Source organism: Dasypus novemcinctus, chromosome 11 (assembly GCF_030445035.2).
Source record: "Dasypus novemcinctus isolate mDasNov1 chromosome 11, mDasNov1.1.hap2, whole genome shotgun sequence".
Taxonomy (NCBI): domain Eukaryota; kingdom Metazoa; phylum Chordata; class Mammalia; order Cingulata; family Dasypodidae; genus Dasypus; species Dasypus novemcinctus.
The window spans coordinates 71462466-71484670 of NC_080683.1; the positions used below are offsets into that span (position 1 = coordinate 71462466).

Below are 22205 nucleotides of genomic sequence, written 5' to 3' on the forward strand. Positions count from 1 at the left end.
CATGGCCATCTCACATTTGTCCACATTTCTCATGTTATTCATCAACCTGGATCCAGGGACTCTTAACCCAGTTCCATTGTTACCATCATCTTTTTGTGTAATATAGACCTAATTAGGATTTGGCAATTTCATTTTTTTTTTTAATCCTCCCCCCCTTGTGACTTGCTTGTTGTCTGCTCTCTATGTCCATTCGCTATGCACTCTTCTGTGTTTTTACTTGTTTCCCTTTTTGTTGCGTCATCTTGCTGAGTTGGCTCTCCAAGGTGATTGCGGGCCGGTGGCACTCTGTGGCGCTTGCAGGCCATCAGCTCTCTGCGGCATGCGGGCAAGCCTGCCTTCACAGGGAGGCCCTGGGATGCGAATCCAGGGCCTCCCATATGGTAGACGGGAGCTCAACTGATTGAGCCACAGCCACTTCCCCAATTTCATTTTTATTTTCTAAGTAGTTATTAATATTTTCCACTTGACTGAATCATACAAAGGTTGTACAAATTATTAGTGGCATCTCTTATTTAATTTCATAAGATGAAAGTTTCCCTGAAAGAGTCAGGATTTTGCATTGTTTATAAATATTCACAGTATATTTGGTATTGTGATTCAGAAAATACAACTTTCCCATTTTTGTTTTCTCCCAAATTTGAATATTTCTTAAAGATATCAAGTGGTATTAGTTAGAACCAAGGAAAAAACCCTCAGTATGTGGATTGCTTGCCACTGATTATTTGAATTTATAGTGCTGACTTAAAATTGCTGCTTTAATCAATATTTTGTATTATTTTTGATAATTGTAAAACTATGACTTCAGTATTTCAAGTAGACATTATATTTCAAAGTGCCTCATCTTGCTACTCATTCAGTATAAGGCCGGGCAGTATGATATTGTGTTAAGATTGAGAATTTTTAGCCACAGCATTTTTGTCAAAGTCTTGGTATTAAAGTAGAGTTGATTTTAAAATAGAAAATTAAATTTAGTTTTCTTTTCAGAAGAGAAATCTAGGATGTGCATATAATTAGGATTATGGCATATTCTGTAACAGCCTTGAGTGCCTTATCAATGACTGAAGAAAATGTATTTGGAAGTGCCTGGAATTTCTGCATTTGTGGTGAAAGCCCATGAACTCCCTAAACAAAAATAATTTATAAACAATACATTTATTAGCAAGTCCTCTATGAACAAAACACCTTCTAACACAGGGTTTCCTGCCCATGTAATTTATAGGTAAGATGTCAACATGTAGCTCAACCCAGCTGAAGGAATTTAACCTCATGCCTATGTCCTTCCTTCTACCTTAATTTCTGTTTTTAAAAGGAAATTATGCTTTAAGAAGTGATAGCTTTTATCAGTTATTTAAGCTTTAAAAAAATCAGACATTTTGCTTTACAAACTCATTTTAATTTTATGTCTTTATATGCATTCCTGGTATATGGTTAAATGTTCCTTAAACATTGGATGAGCAAGTGAGTGGATGGTTAGTGAGTGGCTAGTTATAATAAATTGTTATTCAGCCTGGTCAGAATCTGTTTTCAGAGAAAATCAAGTATTTTGCCCGAGAGAATTAGTGTATTTGTCACATGAGGTTTGAAGTAACATAAATTATTGAAAAGATTTTTATCTGTTCTTTGTAGACACTAATGTTAGTCACATTGCCAAGGTGGACCGAGAGAGAGAAATAAAAGAAAGAGATTTCATTTTGGCCTTGATCAGGGATTGGCAAAAATTTTCAGGAAAGGGCCTAAGAGTAAATATTAAATATGTTAGGCTTTGGGGCCAGTTGATCTCTGTCATGATTACTCTGCTATTGCAAAGCCAAAGCAGCCATAGACAATACCTAAACAAATATTCCAATAAAACTTTATTTAAAAAAAAACAAATAGGCAGTGGGCCATATTTGGTCCATGGGCCATAATTTGTCAATCTAGATGAAAGATAGATCTCTAAATCTTAGACTCCTCAATTAGCCACTCATTGCTTATTGACTCAGGATTTTAGAAGATGTTCCCTGTAAAGTACACTGTTTATTACAAAAAGATGTTTGCCCCAGTTCCTATGCTGGCCAGGTAAACTAGGATGGGAGATGCAAAGCCACTTTACAGCTGTGGCAGGCAGGATAATGGCCCCCGAAAGAGGCCTGTATCCTAATCACCAGAACATGTGAATATGTTAAATTACATGGCAAAGGGGTATTAAGTTTTCAGATGTAATTAAGGTTGCTAAACTAGGGCGAGTATCCTGGATTATCCAGTTTGGCCCAGAGTAACCACAGGATCTAAAAAAGGCAAAAGAGAGACAGAAGAGGAAGAGAGTTCATGGTGATGTGGTACAAGAACTTGGCCTGCTGTTCTTGGCTTTGAAGCTGGAGGAAGGCGGCCTGTGAGCCAAGAAAGCCATGCAGCACTTAGTAACTGGAAAAGGCAAGGAAAGGGTTCTTTCTTAAAGCACCCAGAAGGCATCACAGACCAGCTGGCATCTTGATTTCAGCCCAACCATCCTTCTGACCTACAGAACTGTCAGATAATAACTTTGTATTGTTTTAAGCTATTGAGCTGCTTAAGCAAAGAGAAACTTAATATAGAATACTGTAACTACAATACAGTACTTATGCCAGAAACGAAGTGGCCTTTGTGGGCCCCTGCCTTTGGTCTAGGACCACTCCCAAGGAGGAGAGAGCCCCTGACACCACTCCAAAGGGAAAAATGGCAAGCAGTTCCACCAGTCCTCCGAGAGACTGATATGAGACACGCCAGGGCATTTCATATACTGCACATCCTCTACTTGGGATTATACAACAAGACATTCTCCAAATATCTTGGAGTCCATGAGATGATACTACTAAGATGCAAGTTGTGTTTTGTAGGCATTTGAGTATAGCTGTCCTTGATTTCTTTAAGAAAGCTTTGTAATGCTTTGTATCAAAAATGTCCTCCTCACAAAATATGCAATTCTGAATCTTTTATATACCTTAGAATTGTGACCCAGTTTAAATATAAAGTTGCTAATTTTAAAAGATATTTACATTTTTATATTATAATGGAAAACTGTACATGGTCATGACTCAGGCGGTCTCTTTTTGAGAAAAAGGGAGACTATAACTGCATGAAGAGGGCGAGAGGCTAGCGGCCAGGTGGAGCTAGTGGCAAGGAAAGGCCTGGGCCTATGGCTAGGTCCTGAGGAGATCAGTAGCAGCCCTCTCCACATTGTTCCTGATGTGTCCTGAACTTGGGCTGTGTTTAGCAGTGCCAATAGCTAGAAGTTCAGTTCTGCATGGGGCAGCAGCAGGAAGAAAGCTTATGATTAAATCTCAAAGTCAGGTGGGCAGAAATAACGATGGTTCTGGATCTTTTATGAGTACAGTCCCAAAGAGGGATGAGGGCTGTGGGGCTGGGTTCAGTACCACCCCATCCCCTGCACTCTGGCCCTTGCTGGAAGGGCGGTTCCTGTGTACCACCTGGGGTTGCTAGGACTGGTTTAGGAACGAGGCAGTGATTGATTAGGGTAAGGACCTCTGTCACTAGCTGAAGGGGGCTGGTGCCTTAAAGTTCACCATCACTACCACCATCATGACGATAATATTCAGCGAGCCTGTGTGTGTCAGAAACTGATAAGACTCTGAATTCTCTCATTTAATTGTACGTTTCATAAACTGTATTCATTTAATTGAATTTTATACCATGTGGGATAAGTTGGACTAATTTTTAGATTTCACTCTTTTTACCACAGTTTGGTACTTACACGTGATTTAGAGAGTCAAATAATTTCACAGGCTTACGTAGAAATACAGAAAGGGCAATTTCGATTCTTTTAGTTGTTTCTGTAGGTATTCCATATTTCTCAATAGCATCCTTATATTTGCCAGGTCTTAATTTTTTTTTTTTCCCTCTCTCTCTATAGTGTTAGCCATTATCTGTTGACTTCCTGCTATGGAAAGTGAACATTTTGCCTTCTTTATCAGTCCCCCGCAACCACCCCTATCACACATATGCTTTCCATCTTATCTCTCTCAACTTGGTTACATTGATTTTTTTTTTTAATTGGATCAGATTCCATTTTTATATAGTTGTAATGCTCTAAATGCTATTCACAAGTCAGCACTGATTACATTTCCTGCACAACTTTTGTTTTTCTTGGAGTTAAATTATTATTTTGGTTTTCCATTTGTTTAGGTTTTTAAGGTGTCATAACTAACTCAACCCCAAATTCTCTGCTAGTTGTAAATGGATAGAAATGCCTTAGATTTTCTGTCTGTTTCAGCTTCTGCAAGAACTTTCTTTGGATCCTTGTGAACTGCTTCAGGTTTCTTAGAAGCTGAAATTTTGGGATCTTCCTTCACCATCAACTTGGGGATTCCTTTATCTCTTTTTTGGGTTGAATCCTTGGCTTCCTGAATCCCATATTTTGCATCTTCCCGATACTGGTTAAGTGGATCACATCCTCTAGTAACTTCTTGGGGAAAAATGCATTGGAAATAATTGCTTGTGTTTTCCAAGTCTGAAAACATCTTTATTTTACTTTTACACTTAAAAAAAAATTGAATTTAGAATTCTATTGGAAAACACTTTTCTTCAGAATTTGAAGACTTTGTTCAATAATCTTCTAGCTTCCATATATTGATATTGAAAGGTCTCATCTCATCCTGATTTTGATCCTTTAGATGAAACATGGGTTTTGGTATTTTTTTTTTCCTGGAAACTTTTGGAATCTTTAAATCTCCAGTCTTCTGAAATTTTAGATTGATAGAACTCGCTTGGTGTGTGTTTTATCCACTTTGCCTGGCACTCTTGTCCTTCAGTACTGGGAAAATACCTTACTCATTTCTTTGACTACTTCTCCTTTTTATATCACCATTTTCGGTTTCTCAGTCTCCTTATTTTATTTTACTTTTTTAATCTTCCCTGTTTAGATTTTTCTAGTCTTTCTCCTGCTTTCCATTCCTTTTAAAAATCTCTACTTTGAGAGATTTCTTCAATTTTACCTTCTAATCCTTTTATAAGTCTTTTGTTTCCGCTGTTATATTCTTAATTTCCAGAAGGTATTTCTTCTGCGCTCTCCCTTTTTTTAATAGCTTCCCGTTTATCCACTTCATGGATATAGTATTTTCTCATATCTGCCTGTAGATATAAATGTTACGTTGTGTGTATGTGTGTGTGTGCATGCTAGTGTTCCTTTATTCCAAAAAAATTTTTCTACCCTTGTCTCTCTTTTTGGATTGTTATCCAGGGTGTATCCTGTAGCACAGTCTGGCTGTCTGGGCTATTTGGAGTTATTTATTTGGTGAAACTGTGATAACAGATCTTTCAAATTTTCCTGTCGGCTTAATCATATTCCCCAGAAGATAATCTTCTAATTTCTCTGGAGGACGTAAACCCAGCTGCTGACATTCTGGAAGTTGAATGGGGGTATGAAAGCTAAGGGTCTCCATGTGTGGTGTATACACTTTCACTTCCCCACCTTATTTTCCTATTGGTGCCTCTGTCCTCCCCTGTGCCTGGGGTTCTCAGGTCTGGAGACCCTCTTATTCTTTCCCGAGAGCAAATATCCAGTCCGTCTCCAGGGTGACGGAAGGGCAGCAGTCATGCAGTGCAGAGTAGGGGAGAGAACCTGGGAGCTCTGCTTTTTCAACAGATTTTCTACTGGTCTTAATCCTTGTCAGCCCATCCTGGTAACATCAGAATTGAACATTCTGGATATTCTTAATACAAATTGGATTTTTTTTCTCAGTATCCTCCACTGCCAGCTTGGAATTCACCTTTCTAAGGTAGAAAGTCATTTATTCATCTGTCTGCTGTATTGCTTCAGGAAGTATTATGGTTTTTCGTATTCTCTTTGTTCTTGTGGGTTTGTCATTTTTAATCCCTTTACTGTGGCTTTAGTGGGAAATTTCAGCTGAAAATTAAAAACAAAACTTTAACATTCCTGAAATTGGAGTGGATGTTGCACACAGTGTAAATATTAAATGTACTTTTAGAGAAATTAAGTAACTTCATAAAGTTCTCAATACAATATTGGAGCCAGGATATAAACTTGGCTAGTCTGACTCCAGAACCTACTTTTTTTTTTTTTTTTTTAAAGATTTATTTATTTATTTACTTAATTTCCCCCCCCTCCCCCGGTTGTCTGTTTTCTGTGTCTGTTTGCTGCGTCTTGTTTCTTTCTCTGCTTCTGTTGTTGTCAGCAGCAGGGGAAGTGTGGGCGGCGCCATTCCTGGGCAGGCAGAACTTTCTTTTCACGCTGGGCGGCTCTCCTTACGGGGCGCACTCCTTGTGCGTGGGGCTCCCCTACGCGGGGGACACCCCTGCGTGGCAGGGCACTCCTTGCGCTCATCAGCACTGCGCATGGGCCAGCTCCACACGGGTCAAGGAGGCCCGGGGTTTGAACCGCGGACCTCCCATGCGGTAGACGGACACCGTAACCACTGGGCCAAGTCCGTTTCCCAGAACCTACTTTTCTAACTACTATGTTCTACTGTATCTCTAGCTAGTTTAGGTTTCTCATTTTATAATGGTATAATTTGTCAACTTCCATATCTTTGAGTGTGTTATTTCTTGTCTTGAAAGCCCTCCTTCATCTCTGTATCCTTCAGTACTCCTGCATTTAACCTTCTTTCACCAATTTAACTGACACAAGTCTCTTCAGTTGGGCAACCGGGTACAGCAGAATGTGAGAGAGCTGGGTTTGCAACGCAGCTTCTCTTGAGTATTTCAGTTTGCTGAGCCTCGCTTTTTCATCTGAAAAATTGGCCCACTTAATTCCCATAATGCCACATTGCTGTAAGAATGAAATGTTATAGTGCATATACATCCTCCTAGCTCCTTATTTAGGCACATGGACTACAGTATTTCCCCAGTTCTAAAGTTTCTTGCACACCTCTTTTAAGACACACATCTTTTCAAGGGGAAAATAGCATATTATTATTAATGTACAACCCCGATTTGAGAAAATTTTAAATGAGAGAATTGTACATCTCTTAGAAAAAATGCAGAATGTCTTGTGCTTTTAGGGTAACTATAAATGTCATGCCTTATATTGTAGATTATAGGTTCTTTGTGTTCAGTGACTGGTGAATGTAATTAAAGCATTTAGCAAGTATTCGAGTGAAAGGACAATGCATGTTTAAAAAGTCAACAGTAAGACTCTCTCTCTATGTAAATGGAATTTGGACTATGTTATGGATTAAATTGTCCTCATCTTCCTGAAAATATCTTCAAATCCTAAATCCTCATCTTGTGAATGATCCTATTTGGAAATAAGGTCTCTGAAGATGCCATTAATTAAGATATGACCAAAATGGACTAGGGTAGGCCCTAATCCAATATGACTAGTGTCCTTATAAAGGGAGGAAATGTGGACACAGTAGGAGACAGAAGTTGGCCATGTGACAAAAACTGAGACTGAGTTATGCCATGGCTGGCTGGCAAGCCATTGCCAGAACCCTATAGACCTCAGGGAAAGCATGGCTTTGGAACTGTGAGACAAATTTCTGTTTAAGCCAACTAATCTCTGGTGCTTTGTTATAGCAGCCCTGGCAAACTAAGATAGACTACATCTAGATCATAGGTTTGGGAATTGTAAGCCCTAAATTTTCTATTTCTTAGAAGAAAATTATTAATCACAGGAGAATGGTTACTGTTTAAGAACTTTTATATCAAATTTATACTTTTTATATAGATTTCTAATAATTATATACATAACGCATTGAATTTGTTGCTATGTAATAAAGCAATGTATTATTGTACAAATAATTTATAAACTAGCAAAATGATTTACATTGTGCCATCTATAAAAATGCAGGGGGATAATTTAATTTTAAGTGGAATGAGAGTTAAGACATTTTTTAATAAAAACTTTCATGGCAACACTTAAGAGCACCTCAGGATATTATAATTGCAGGTTAGGTTATTTTGACAAGACTGTGTAACTGATCCAAGCATTTTATTTCTATTCATAGAGGAGTGATGGAACTAAAAATTAAAGAGCTGAAAAAGGGGTGTGCTAATGTGACTGGAAGAACTAATTTAAACACTATATTTTAGTTTGGTTCCCAAGTTCTCCAGGCATATTCATGAGACTGACTAGACATTTCATCCTTGTTCTTAAATAGAGAAATTTTTGATATTTATTGCAGTATTTTATTCTTTTAGGGAATGACTTCATAATGTAAATGAACATTGTGGTTCAGTATATGCAAATCTGACAGTTAGAGCTCATGCTTGTCATTCTAAAACATATATACTTCAGGAAGTGGACTTGGCCCAGTGGTTAGGGCGTCCCTCTACACATGGGAGGTCCCTGGTTCAAACCCCGGCCTCCTTGACCCATGTGCAGCTGGTCCATGCGCAGTGCTGATGTGTGCAGGGAGTGCTGTGCCACGCAGGGGTGTCCCCGCGTAGGGGAGCCCCACGTGCATGGAGTGTGTCCCATAAGGAGAGCCGCCCAGCATGAAAGAAAGTGCAGCCTGCCCAAGAATGGCTCCGCACACACGGAGAGCTGACACAACAAGATGACACAACAAAAAGAAACACAGATTCCCATGCTGCTGTCAACAACAGAAGCGGACAATAAGAAGACACAGCAAATAGACACAGAGAACAGACAACCGGGGTGGGGGGTGGGGGAGGAGGGGAGAGAAATAAATAAATAAATAAATCTTTTAAAAAAACCCATATATACTGAATTTTCTCTTCTGGGGATTTTGTGAGAATAATGGTAGTCTCTGGACATTTCAAGTGAGCAAGATAGATGTGGATCTTGCCCATATAAATAGGATGAACAAATTTATCATCCAAACAGGGAAGTGAGAGAACAAAGGGGGTGCTATTGGCTGTTACATGGTGGTCAATAGGTTGAACTAGGACTATCTCAAGATGAATAGTCATCCCACTTAAAGAGCTTACTGACTTGGGGTGGGGTTATGGGTCAAAGTGAGGGTGGGGCAATAGACCCCTCCCAAGGAGTAATTATGGAATCCTGTCTACTCTATGATTATGACTATAAATGCCAAGCATTTCCTCTCCCCCTCAGACCTGGGGGGATGGGGAATCAGGGAAGGTTCCCTAGAGGAGGTAACATCTGAGACTTGCAGGAATCTAGCCAGGCAAAGAGGACTCAGCAGTTGATGTTCTCCTACCTTGGTACGTACCTCCTAAGGTCTGACTATGTTCCTTGGATCTGTTCCTTTTATTAGTGTTAGATTGTAGTTAAGAATATGGATTCTGGAGTCTGTCTGCTGGGTTTGAAGCCTGGATTTACCACTTCCTAGCTGTGTGGTCTTCAGCAAATTACCTAACTTCTTTAAGCCTTAGTATCATTATGGGAATCCCCTATATATTTTTATGTAACATTTTATGTAATATATGTATCTTTTAAAAATAAATTTAAAATATATTTTAAAAAAAGACTTGAAACTAAATTCAAAGTGTAATCTGGGAGTGAATCCTGAATCAGAAGGAAATTTCTATAAAGGAAACTATTGGGACAATTAATAAAATCTGAAAAATGGACTGTTTATAAAAAACAAAACAAAACAAAAAACTCCAAAAACCAGCTCTGTGTCTTACAATTAGGTCCTTATAAAGGCTATCTTGTGAGCAGAAAAGACTTAACAAAGAAGGCCTTGGATTGCTGTCCTTAGAAAAGCTGCTTGCAAGGTTGGTCCTTGGCTGTTGTCTGGGAACTTGGATTTCAGGCGGGTTCCCACCATACCCAGAAAAGAGAAACTTACTGTTCCTAAACTGTTTGTGTGAACAATGTGGTTAATGCTGAACACCTGCCTTCCTTCTGGGAGCCTGGGATTTGGGCACATATTAGACAGAGGACGCCTATGTGACTAGCCCCAATCAAGACGCTAGACACTGAGTCTTAAAGAGCTTCCCTGGTAGACACTTCACACATGTCACAATTCATCGCTGAAGGAATTAAGCATGTTCTGTGTGATTCCACTGGGAGAAGGCTCTTGGAAGTGTGTACTTCTAAGAGTCCTGGAAGTCCTCCTAGCGAATTATCAAACCCAAGGTGGTCTTGGGAATCCCAGACACATTTTATCATCACCATTGTCCACATCCTCTTTCTTTAACATGACTGAGAAGTGGCTACACTGCCACCCATGTGAGGATGTGTGCAGATAGAGGAGGACGAACATTTCCCCTTTTGTACATATACCATTGCACTCATCTGATTACTTCCAAAGGGTGAATTTCTTTTTTTTTTAATGCTCTATTCATTTATTCATTCTGTTTATTTGTTTATAATATTACATTAAAAAAATATGAGGTCCCCATATACCCCCCACCCCCTTACCCTACTCCTCCCATAACAACAACCTCCCCCATCATCATGGGACATTCATTGCACTTGGTGAATACATCTCTGAGCACTGCTGCACCACATGGTCAATGGTCCACATTATAGTTTATACTCTCCCCCAGTCCACTCAGTGGGCCATGGAAGGACATACAATGTCTAGTAACTGTCCCTGCAGTACCACCTGGGACAACTCCAAGGCCTGAAAATGCCCCCACATCATATCTCTTCCTCCCACTCCCCACCCTCAGCAGCTACCATGGCCGCTTTTTCCATCTGAGTGCTACATTTACTTCCATTACTAATCACATTAGTTCCAGAATAGAGTATCAGTAAGTCCACTCTACTCCATACTCTATTCTTCCATTCTGTGGACCCTGAGATGGTTGTGTCCACTCCACCTCTGTATCGAGAGGGTGCCCAGATTCCCCTTGATTACGTATGAATTCTCCTGTTTGCAGTTGTAGACACTCTTGGCTCCTTGGTGTGGTGGTTGACCTTCATCTCCCTGTTAGCTGGCTGGGTAAGTCCAATAAACCAGAGGGTAGGAGTTGCAAGTCTGCTGAATCTCAGGGCCTGGCTATCACATGATCAGTCCAGAGATTCAGGTCCCCTGAGTATACACTAAACCGCAGCGCCAACCACAGGTCCGGTAAAAGTGACAGGAGAGGCTTGTGAACAAAGATCACACCTGAGTCCAACTCCATCACACTCAGGACCACAAACTACAAAGTAGTGCCAACTGGCATAGCACTGAACTCCATCTGCCATGACCATAGAACCTGTGGGTCTCTGTAGCCCTCACAAGAACCAATACCTGGGGCTGTGTCTACTTTAGCTGTCTCTGGGACTCTGCTGAGGTGTGTGTAAGGGCAACCCCTCTAATGACCTCCCAGCTCTTTTTTGGAGACTCATAGCCATATAAATTCAATTGTCCTTTCCATTTCCCCTTTTTATTCAGGGTCAAAAAGCATTTTTAATTCCTGATATTACATGTAGGCTGAGATATTTTGCTGGTCTGAGTTGACCCTTTTATTCAAGGTCATTCTCCAGCCACATCATCAGCTTGTACTTGGTAGTAATCCCTTGGTGCCAGGGAGGCTCATCCCTGGGAGTCATGTCCCATGCTGGGGGGAAGGCAACATATTTACATGCTGAGTTTGGCTTTTAGACTGGCCACATTTGGGCAACATGGAGGCTCTCAGGAGGTAACTCTTAGGCACCCTGCAGCTCTCGGCCTTCTTATTTCAGGTGCACAGGCTTACAAGCATAGTCATTAGTATCAAGGGCTCATTTGTTGGACCTTCCTTCTTTTTTGGTCGTTGCCGTTGCACTTGGGGGATTATTGCTGTTCCTTTAGGGACTGTGATAGAGCTCCTCAGGTCAGGAACTCAGCAATCCCTCAGTTGTTGTTTTTAATTGTAACCACTATGAAAATACCCAAACATTTTTGTGCACCTCACACATATGCCCTGGAGAACTCCCTCCTCCCAACCATGCGCCCCCACCAATAACACCCCACACCAGTATTCCTCCTCTGCCACCATCAAACCCCTCTGTGGTCCAAAACATCCCTGCAAATGAAGCTCAATATATTGCCAGGTTCCATTAAGAGTAAAATGGAATATAGTAATGAGGTTAGATATAGCATGCATACTAATTTAGAAAAATTAAAGTAAAAATAAATTGGGGTATCAAAAAATTAAGAAATTAAAAAGCTTTGTTTTTGATGTTTTGCCTTCCATCACTGCCATAAGTGTTACCCTGTATGCACATTGGCAGGGCAACTTCTTCCATCTCTTCCTCAGTGTCTATGTCCTTTCTTTTTTCTTTCTATTATTAAGTTTGTCTTCACAAAAGTTTTAGACCACAGTAATTCATATATACAATATATAGTACCCCCACATATTCAACATTCGACCCTTTGTCCCTTCCCCAGCAATAATCTTTTTACATGTTCATATTATATTTACCGCAACTGATGTACAGATATTGAGACAATAGCTTTCAAACAAGGTTACACTTGAGTTTACATTGTGGTTTATATTTTAGACTATACAATTTTCTAAATTTTTAGTTATGTTTTACATTATGATTTACATTTTAGCCTATAGGCTCCTATACATTTTTGGTGTAATTCAACATGTCCTATATCCATCCTTGCATAATCTTGTGGAACACTTCCATTGCCCCACAGTTACACCGATTCCACCTATTCAATACCTCTTTCCCTCTCCTCTCAGGGCCCACAGTGACAATCACAATTCATTGCTTAAAGGGCCATGTTCAGAGATACTTGCAATAGTGTTGAGAGCTTGACATGCTTGACTGCCCTAATGCATTGGGAGCCTTTGTGGGTGAATTTCTAAAAGTGAAATTTCTGGGTCAAAGGGCTTATCCATAAGGCTTTTGATACATATTTACAAATTGCTATATACTAATTTAAATGCCTGCCTTTATATGTTGGTATTGTTTTTCTCTCTTCTACTGGCTGTTATCATTTTTTGCCAATGTGACTGGATGAAAACAGTATCTTAATTTATTTGCATTATTGCTAAACAGATTGCACATTTGTTCCTTTATATTTCTGCTTTGGCATTATGCTCATTTATGCTCTGTCCCTTATTTTCTATGGCATTATTAATCTTTTTCTTTTTTTTTTTTAGATTTATTTTTTATTTATTTCTCTCCCCTTCCTTCTCCCACCCCTCATTGTCTGCTTTCTGTGTCCATTCACTGTGTGTGTTCTTCTGTGTCCACTTGGATTCTTGTCAGCGGCACCAGGTATCTGTGTCTCTTTTTGTTGCATCACCTTGCTGCATTAGCTTTCTGTGTGTGCATCACCACTCCTGGGCAGGCTGCCCTTTTTTGTGTGTGTGCAGGGAGGCTCTCCTTACAGGCCATACTCCTTGTACATGGGGCTCCACTACACGGGGGACACCCCCACATGGCACGGCACTCCTTGCGCATATCAGCACTATATGTGGGCCAGCTCACCACACAGGTCAAGAGGCCCTGGGTTTGAACCTTCCATGTGGTAGGTGGATGCTCTATCAGTTGAGCCAAATCTACTTACCAATCTTTTTCTTGATATGTGAGTACTTTATAGCTTAAGGTATTAATGATTTGTCTGTCTCATGCTCTTGGCAACTATTTATAGTCCTATATATTCTTGGTTCGTGTACGGCTATTAAGCTATATTTCCATTATGATCATTGTTTTAATGAAATGCAGAAACATTTCTTGAGCGCTGTGAACCTATTGTCAGATTCTGCCTGAGCCTAGCTGTGTTATCCAACATGCTAAATTTCTCTCACAGCTTTGTTCTTATCTATACTTCCCATGAATGTGTCCTCTATTTCCTTCTAGGTGATGGGGAAGGAGAGTCAGACTAATGAATGAGCACCTCTGAGTATCAATCACTGTATTGGTGCTTTCAAGTATCTAAAGTGTTACATAAAATAGTACAGAGAACCTCCTTGAAGCTGTGCTGCATGAGTTTTCAGACTTCTTGGGTATTAACTATCCTTTCCTAACAATAAAAGTTGTGGATTATATATCACCTTAATTCAAAACAATTGGTGATCCAGTGTTTTTCATCATTTTAAATAATAGCTCTGTTCCTATAAATATCTATTTGGGATTATTGTGCCAGGAAAACATACTAGTTGTATGTGTATCCTGGCAACCTTTGGTGAGATCCTCCTGCAAAAAGATATTTTAACCTTTTGCTTCTTAATCCCCCACCTCTCACTCTGCAGGCAATAGGGTTATAAGAAATACTCTGTATATCAAGATACCATCAGACCTGGTTTTGAGCTCTGATGCTACCAATTCCTGGTCCTGTTACCTTCGGTGAATTAGTTACCCCAGGTTCCTTACTAAAGTGAGAATACTACCACCCACTATGTTATTGTGAGGATTAAGTGAGATAATGTATATAAAGCACAGTTTAGTATAATAGCAGCCAAACAGAAAACAGTTGGGTTCATGATAGTGTTTCTGAATTAAAACTAATGGTTATCTGGAAGTGGATGTGGCTCAAGTAGTTGGGCACTCGCCTACCATATGGAAGGTCTCGGGTTCAGTACCTGGTGCCTCCTGAAGAAAGAAAATAAAACAACAAGCAAAAAAAAATGAGAAAACCAAGTCAGGAAAGCTGATATGGCTCAGTGGTTAAGTGCTGGCTTCCCACATGCAATGTCCTGAGTTCAATCTCTGGTAACCGGTACCTCAAAAAAAAAAAAAAAAACTTGTGGTTTTTTTGGCTTCTTATTTATCTGATTGGATAACTTTAAGTTATGATCAAGAAGTATGTTCTGAATAATTAAGTCCCTTTATATATTAAAAGAGTTTAGGAGGAGCAGGTGTAGCACAGTGGTTGAGTGTCTGCTTCCTATGTATAAGGTCTCAGGTTCAATCCCAGGTTACTCCTTTTTTTTTTAAGTTGTAGGATTTTGAAAGAATGGGGCAGTTTTATTCTTTTGGCTTAAATTTATATTCAGGTAGCAAACTATGCTATTGGATATTTCCTTTGAGAATTGTCATATTACCTCTTTATTTAGAGGAGAGCTTACATGTTCTCCCTCTCTCAAAGGAAAGCATCCTTCTTTACCTCCAGATGTGAATGAACAGTCCATACAGGAAGGGTTGCTCCTGTACACATCTTTGGCATTAAAAAGGTAGCATTTACCATAAACAATACTAGAAGACAGTGAAATAAAAAATTCAACTACATACTTGTCAGTGAGCAAATTGCTGTGACTCATGTATCTATAATAAAAGAAGGAACACCTTGATGTTTTCTGAGACCCTGTGATATATAGTCGGTCAGCTTTGTGTGGTGCTTGCATTTATACAGCTTTGTAACAAGGTGGTATTATCTGTATTTTTCCAAGATGAAGAAATTGAGACTTCAGGGAAGGTAAGTGACTGGCCCAGGGTGGGTCAGCTATAATGAGGATTAACTGATAGGTGAATACAACTCCATTTTGGAAAATGTGTTTTAATTTGTGTTTCCAAGCTAGATTTGTCTGGTTGTATTTCTGGCTGCAAAAGTTGACATTTGTTACTATTGGTGACCATTACATGCTCTGCCCAGTGCCACAAGCCAGGTTTTACACTGCTAAATGAAAAGCACTGTTATCTACCACGTTTTTTTAATAGGAATTATACTGCAGAGAAATACTCCCACTTTCCAAATTCAGTAAGCCGAATTCTTCTTAAAGTTGATATAAAGATACCTTAAACTTTTTAACTTATGTTTTTCTTAACTACCTTTAAAAATAATTTTTTACCCTTAAATAATATCTGGTGAAGTTAGTAAATGCTTTCTTCACCAAATTTAACTTTTATATATTCCGTGTTTGACCACAGAGCAATTAATACTGAGTCTTCAGGACCTTAGCCTTTCAAGAAGGTAGAGCAGGGGTTCTGAACCAGGGGTCCATGAGCTTGAATTCAAATTCAAAAAAATGTTATTCTTGTGAGGACGTGTTGGTGCAAGTGTGATGTATTTATTAAATAATACACAATATAGTGTGGACTTAGTAAGGGGTCCATGGTTTTTACCCGATTGGCAAAAGGGTCCGTGGAACAAAAAAGGTTAAGAATACCTAAGGTAGAGGGAATAGCATTAAATGTCACAAATATGCACTGTAGTTATCTAAACCTATGTCTTCTGGGAAGTTCTTAGAGAGTATTGTCCCATAGAAGCAATATTTAAAGTTTAAATGATTCCGTTCTCAGATAAGCTCATAATAAATGAGAGTACATTTTTTTTTTTTTAAAGAAGCAGAACCTCTTTTTCCCCAAACAAAATATTTTACAGAACCCTAATTCAATTTCTCAGGATTCTTATCTCCCAGTTGAGTTAACTTACACAAAGCAAGGATTTTGTCATAAAGATTCAGGGTGTTTCATGACCTAACTGGCAGGAATGTGTGAGAAATTCTCACAGTCTCCTTTCCATCTCCCACCTCCAATTTTTTCTCTGCTGCTTTTATTTCTTTCCCTGCATAAGGATGCTCTTGGTTTCCTAATGTACAAGAAAGAAAACAGAGTTGAGTCTAGGAAGAGGTGAGTGAGGCATCAAAAAATTCAGTGATTAAGAAATATTCTAATGTACTGTCAAAATAAATATCAAATTTAAAGATAGGCTCAGTATAAAAGCAGCTACCTCTGGCAGTTCTTGTTTCTTTTGTTTGGTTGTGTGTGTGTATTTGTGGTGTGTTTTAAATGACTAGCCCAACCGATATGGAGGCTGGTACTTCCAAATCCCAGAGAAAGACTTTGGCCCAGGTTAGGCCCAGACTTAGACCAAGCAACTAAGGCCTGGCGTTGGGAGGTACCTGGAATGAACAGAACCTTGTGGAAGACCTGGCAGGCCCACATCACTATTATATCCATATATAATAGCCATGTGAGACCAGCCAGAGTCCGGTGACCGGTCAACCCTGATTCATGGACTTTCTTTTTCCCTATTTTAAACTATCTCCTGAGGTACCTACCACCACTAACTTACCAACTACTGATGGGAGAGTTAAGCCCATTTGAACAGGAAATTCAGTCTCAACCAACCACTGAGTTAGTACCTGCCATATGCAAGACCCAGGAGGAAAGTACTGGGAGCTATTGGTCAGGACATTGCTTATTGACAGAAAATAGATGCCAACCCCAGACAAGAAGTCAGAGAAGTTTTGATGTTGGAGAGAGGTAGATTGTGTGGACTGGCGATTACCCTTATATGAATGGGGTGACCAGTAGGAGACCAACTTTTGTTTCTTTGACCCCAGGAGCTCTGGGAGCTTTGTCAGCAATCTCTAGACCATAGTCAGAGTGGTCTTTAAACCTCATTTTGTACTTTCTTGCTTTAAAATCTTCAGTGGACTCCCACTGCTTTTAGGATAAAAACCACCTTTCTTAACCCCTTTGTATGATCTGGCCTCTAATATACCCTACTTCTTTCTGCCTTAGGATCTTTGCCCAGAATGCCCCCCAACACTGCTCCCCCTTTCACCCAGGTAATGTAGAATCATCTTTCAGAGATCAACTGAGAAGCCAGGTCCTCAAGGAAGGCCACACAGAAGGGGTCAGGTCCCCCTGTTATATAATAATGATATAGCAACAATGGTAGCTGCCCTTAGCATGTGGCAGACGCTAATGGAAGAATTTCAATTCATTTAATCCTATGAGTCATGCTACTATTTTTCAGCTGAGGTTAACCATGCTCAGGTCACCTTGTACTTTTCTTCCATGACACCTGTCATAGTTGTAATTTAAAAATTAACTATATAGGCACTGGCAATGAGCAGAATGAGGCTTAAGGACAGCTTTTTGGCTAAAGGGAGGGGCCGGGAACTGGCCTTGAACCTGTGTTTGCATACTAGAGCACCATATGCTTGGGGTTACAGGCTTATTTGGCATCGCTTTGAGAGAGATTAATGAAGATGAGGGCTAAAATACTTTCAAGCCACCCCTTGCTCTCCATCGTGTCCCACTGTAAGCTCTGAAAGCAGGAACTAATGTATTCTTTTTTTTTTTTAATTTTTTTATTCATTTTTTAAAAATATTACATTAAAAAAATATGAGGTCCCATTCAATCCCACCGCCCCCACCCCACCACTCCCCCCACAACAACACTCTCTCCCATCATCATGACACATCCATTGCATTTGGTAAGTATATCTCTGGGCATCGCTGCACCTCATGGTCAATGGTCCACATCATAGCCCATACTCTCCCACGTTCCATCCAGTGGGCCCTGGGAGGATCTACAATGTCCGGTAATTGTCCCTGAAGCACCACCCAGGACAACTCCAAGTCCTGAAAACGCCTCCACATCTCATCTCTTCTTCCCATTTCCCGCACCCAGCAGCCACCATGGCCACTTTTCCCACACCAATGCCACATTTTCTCTGTGGACCTTGGATTGGTTGTGTACATTGCACATCTATGTCAAGAGGAGGCTTAGATTCCACATGGATACTGGATGCAATCCTCCTGCTTTCAGTTGTAGGCACTCTAGGCTCCATGGTGTGGTGGTTGACCTTCTTCAACTCCATGTTAGCTGAGTGGGGTAAGTCCAATAAATCAGAGTGTAGGAGTTGAAGTCTGTTGAGGCTCAGGGCCTGGCTATCATATTGTCAGTCCAGAGATTCAAATCCCCTAGATATATCTTAAACCCCAGTACCAACTACAATTCCAGTCAAGTAGCATGAAAGTCTTGTGAAAAGAGATCCCATCTGTGTCCAGCTCCATCACACGGAAACACCAGCTCCAAAGAAGGGCCAACTGACATGGCAGTGAACCCCATCTGCCATGACCATAGAACCTGTGGGTCTCTTTAGCCCTCAAAAGAACCAATAACTGGGGTTGTATCTACTTTATCTGTCTCTGAGACTCTGCTCAGGTGTGCATAAGAGCAATCCTTCTGACAACCTCCAGACTCTTTTTTAGAGACTCATAGCCATATAAACTCATTTCTCCTTTCCATTTCCCCCTTACATTAGGTCAAACAGCATTTTAAACTCCTGTTATTATATGCAGAGGAACTAATGTATTCTGTAATTTAGGGACCCAGCTCTGGTATAAAATAGTCCTTCGATATCTATTGTATGAATAAGTGAAAAATGTCTTTTTTTTTTTAATTGTAAGAATGTGTGAAGGAAAACTTTGGGGTATCCTTGGGCAAGACACATCCCCGTTTTGCCTTAGATATACAGCCTTGATGGTGGCATCAGGCTGATGGGCTTCATTTGACCTTGGCTAAACGATGGATGCCAACAACCTAAGGGGATGCACATGTGGGACCTGGTTAGGGAAACTCATGGGATGGGTACAGACTTCAGACCTCAGTTCTGATCTCTAAAGTAAGGCAGGGCTGGGTGGAGCATTCTGCCCCAAGTGGAAGCCAGTGGCTTTGCTCAGGTGATTAGAAAGGCTGATTTAGTGGAGGAGAGTATGTTAGCTTTGTGGTCTGGAAATCATGATGTGGGGGGCTATGTCTGGTTCATAGGATAATCTGGTCCTATGGTGCTCATGGGATCAAAGTTGTAGATAGTCATTGCTGAAACGGACCTTGAAGGTGATCACTCTGAATTCATAGGACAGGAGCTACTTGCTTTGCTTCCAAAAGCATACAGCACTTTTGGAAGCACTACTCTTAGGGATTGTGCTAAATGCGATTATGTCTTCAGTTTAACCCATTTTTAAAGTGGTATTTTTTTCACTTTGTACAATGAGCAGATTATAAGAACTTTGGAAGAGAGCTAATTTAGTGAGTTGGTTTCTAAATACGCTTCTATAGAAGGGAATTTAATTTCTTATGACTTTTAATTATGGTTGAAATGTCAACATATCAAGTTAGATGTGTCCTTTAACTTCAGGTTATTTTGACTTTAGAACACTTGTTCTCCATTTGCCTATTGGTGAATGTTTCAAAAACACTGGATTTTCAGAAATATTAGGAATTTTCTTCTCTCTGTGTTAATATTCTTTGATATTAAAGCTCAAGTGTCTATCTCTGTTGGTGTTTGTATTAGGCAAGAGCCTGGAGTTTATAACCTAGATTCTGAAAAGATATAGCAGTAATAGGTTGCTAAGCAAGTCTCTTAGCTAACTAAACAATGCTTTGAATTAATCTGACAGACTGTACTGCTCAGTTATAAAGGATCAACTGAAAATGACACAGATTATTTAGGTTTGTAAAAACTTAGAAATAAAATATGGACATCCTATTTTCAGTAATTTTAAAACAATAACTTAATTTTATAAAATATAAGAATCTAATGTTTAATAACAGTAGGGTACTTAAGCAAACTATGATGTCTGCAGGAACTACCATACTTTCTATTATACAATCACAATTGATTGTTTACATACAGTTTAGCAAAAACTATATTTTAGTCAGGTTGCAAATCATAATCTTTTATGCAAGATGGCAGAAATAGTCACTTTTTAAAAACATTTCTTTGATAAGCATTTTTACCCCAAGTTATCTGTTCTAAAATAAAATTGATACAGAAGGGAGTCTGTTTATTTTATTCAGACTGTAATTAATATTGCTATTTGGCTGTATTTTAAAAAATAAGAGCTAGATTCTCTAACAAGAGTTAGAAAGTGCAGTCATGGACCAGGTCCCAGACTATTCAAATAACTCATTTTTCTGTTTAGAGTTACATCAATGATTAAAAACAAAGTAGGGGGATGGAGTTAAATGAAAATATAGCCAAAGAGCAATATCAAGGCTAACAACTTCATCCTATTATGTATTTCCAATTATGCTAATCCTGACATAAGAATCTGTTTTCCATTTCCTAATTACTTTCATCCTGTTCTTCTCAGTCTAATTGTCAGATGTCTGCTCCTTGAATAGAAAATCATCTTTCTATAGATACTTAGCCAAAAGGATACTTGACTTTAATTTCACTATATTCACGTTTCAAGGAATGTAAAATCTTTGTAAAGAGCAAGTTACCTTGTATTTTGTGGCTTAGCCCTTTATAAGATTTATTTCAACAAATCTTAATTTTTCTCTTTTGCCATCTGTTTTAATTTTTACTTCAATCTCTAGTTAGCTATTGCTATTGTTGAATCTCAAACTCATCCTACTTCCTAGTCTTTGAAGTTCCAAAGGATCTGAGAAAGCCTACAAACTTAAAAACATTCAGAAGTGTTACTTGTTAAAGAGCATTGAGTCAGAATGTTATATCTCAAATATAAAACTCTTCAAGGTTCCTCCTTGGGATTCTAAAAACATTAGCTTCATGAAGGTCCAGAGTATGCTTTGTTGCATTTAGCTCAATGTGTCTTTCCTTTTTTTTTTTTTTTTAATCCAGCAGGAATGCTTGCCGATTCCTCTGCAAACTTCTAAGTCTGAGACCCCTGAGAACCCAACTGGAGAATGCCGTCTGAACGCTGCCTCAGGTATGTAGGATATGTCCTCGCTTGGTGTAGAGAGTCCTGAAATAGTCTCACTGCATCTCAGGACACTGAAAGTCCTGATGTAGTCATGTTGCATTTATTCTAAGACAGAGTACAGAGCAGGGCCTTAAAGCATGTTTGAATGAATTAAAAAATCAGTCAGAGCTTTTGTCAATTTAGTGTGGTAACATGAGGGCTCAATGCTGTGACGTAGTCCTGGTCAAACCTAGATATATTTCATGATTCTGTGAATGATGTCACTTATTTAGGCTGCTGCCTTCCCTCTAAAAAAGGTATACTACTATAAAGGTACATGATTAAAAAGTGAATTTAAAAAACTATACATATATATAACTCTTATCCCTTTTATTTATTTATTATCTTTTGTTTTTAAAAAAAATATAGAGCACACAAAATGTCACATTAAAAAATATAAGAGGTTCCCATATATCCCACTCCTCACCCCCCACTCCTCCCACATCAACAACCTCTTTCATCAGTGTGGCACATTCATTGCATTTGATGAATACAGTTTGGAGCACTACTACGCAGCATGGATTATAGTTTACATTGTTTTTATACTCTCTCTGTCCCTTCTCCCTTTTAAACCAATCACATTGGGGAGTATAACACTTACTCTCAAAATGCTCATAATGTTTCTTCTCATAATTTAATAGATATTAAATGAGCCAAGCATTCCTGCTTGGTGCTAGGGATACAGCAGTGAATAATACAGATAGGTCCCTCCCCTCATAAAGCATATATTCTTTGTGGGGAAACATTCATTAAACAAGCCATACCAATGCCAATGTGAATGTAATTGTGAAGAGTAATTTGAAGGAAAAGTGCAGGGTAGATTCAGTGAGGAAAGACCTTCCTGGGGAAGTGTTCCATAAACAGAATCGGAAGGATGGGATGACCTGGGCAGTACCCTGAAGTAGGGGGTATCTTGGCACATTTCCAAAATTGAGAGACATCCAGAGAGAGA

At 39.4% G+C, this 22205-nt stretch overlaps 1 protein-coding gene across 4 annotated transcripts in view; it reads left to right on the plus strand.

Annotated features, from left to right (window-relative positions):
* KLHL32 (kelch like family member 32) overlaps nt 1-22205 on the plus strand; it is a 255100-nt gene that overhangs the window by 41482 nt on the left and 191413 nt on the right. For 2 of the 4 annotated variants that reach the window (XM_058307167.2, XM_058307169.1), the window contains one exon: nt 21136-21220. In XM_058307167.2, the coding sequence (XP_058163150.1) occupies nt 21198-21220 (23 nt within the window). In that variant the 5' untranslated portion in view covers nt 21136-21197. Of the gene's footprint in view, nt 1-21132; nt 21221-22205 lie in introns of all 4 variants that reach the window. The other 2 variants (XM_058307168.1, XM_058307170.2) reach the window with 1 other exon arrangement.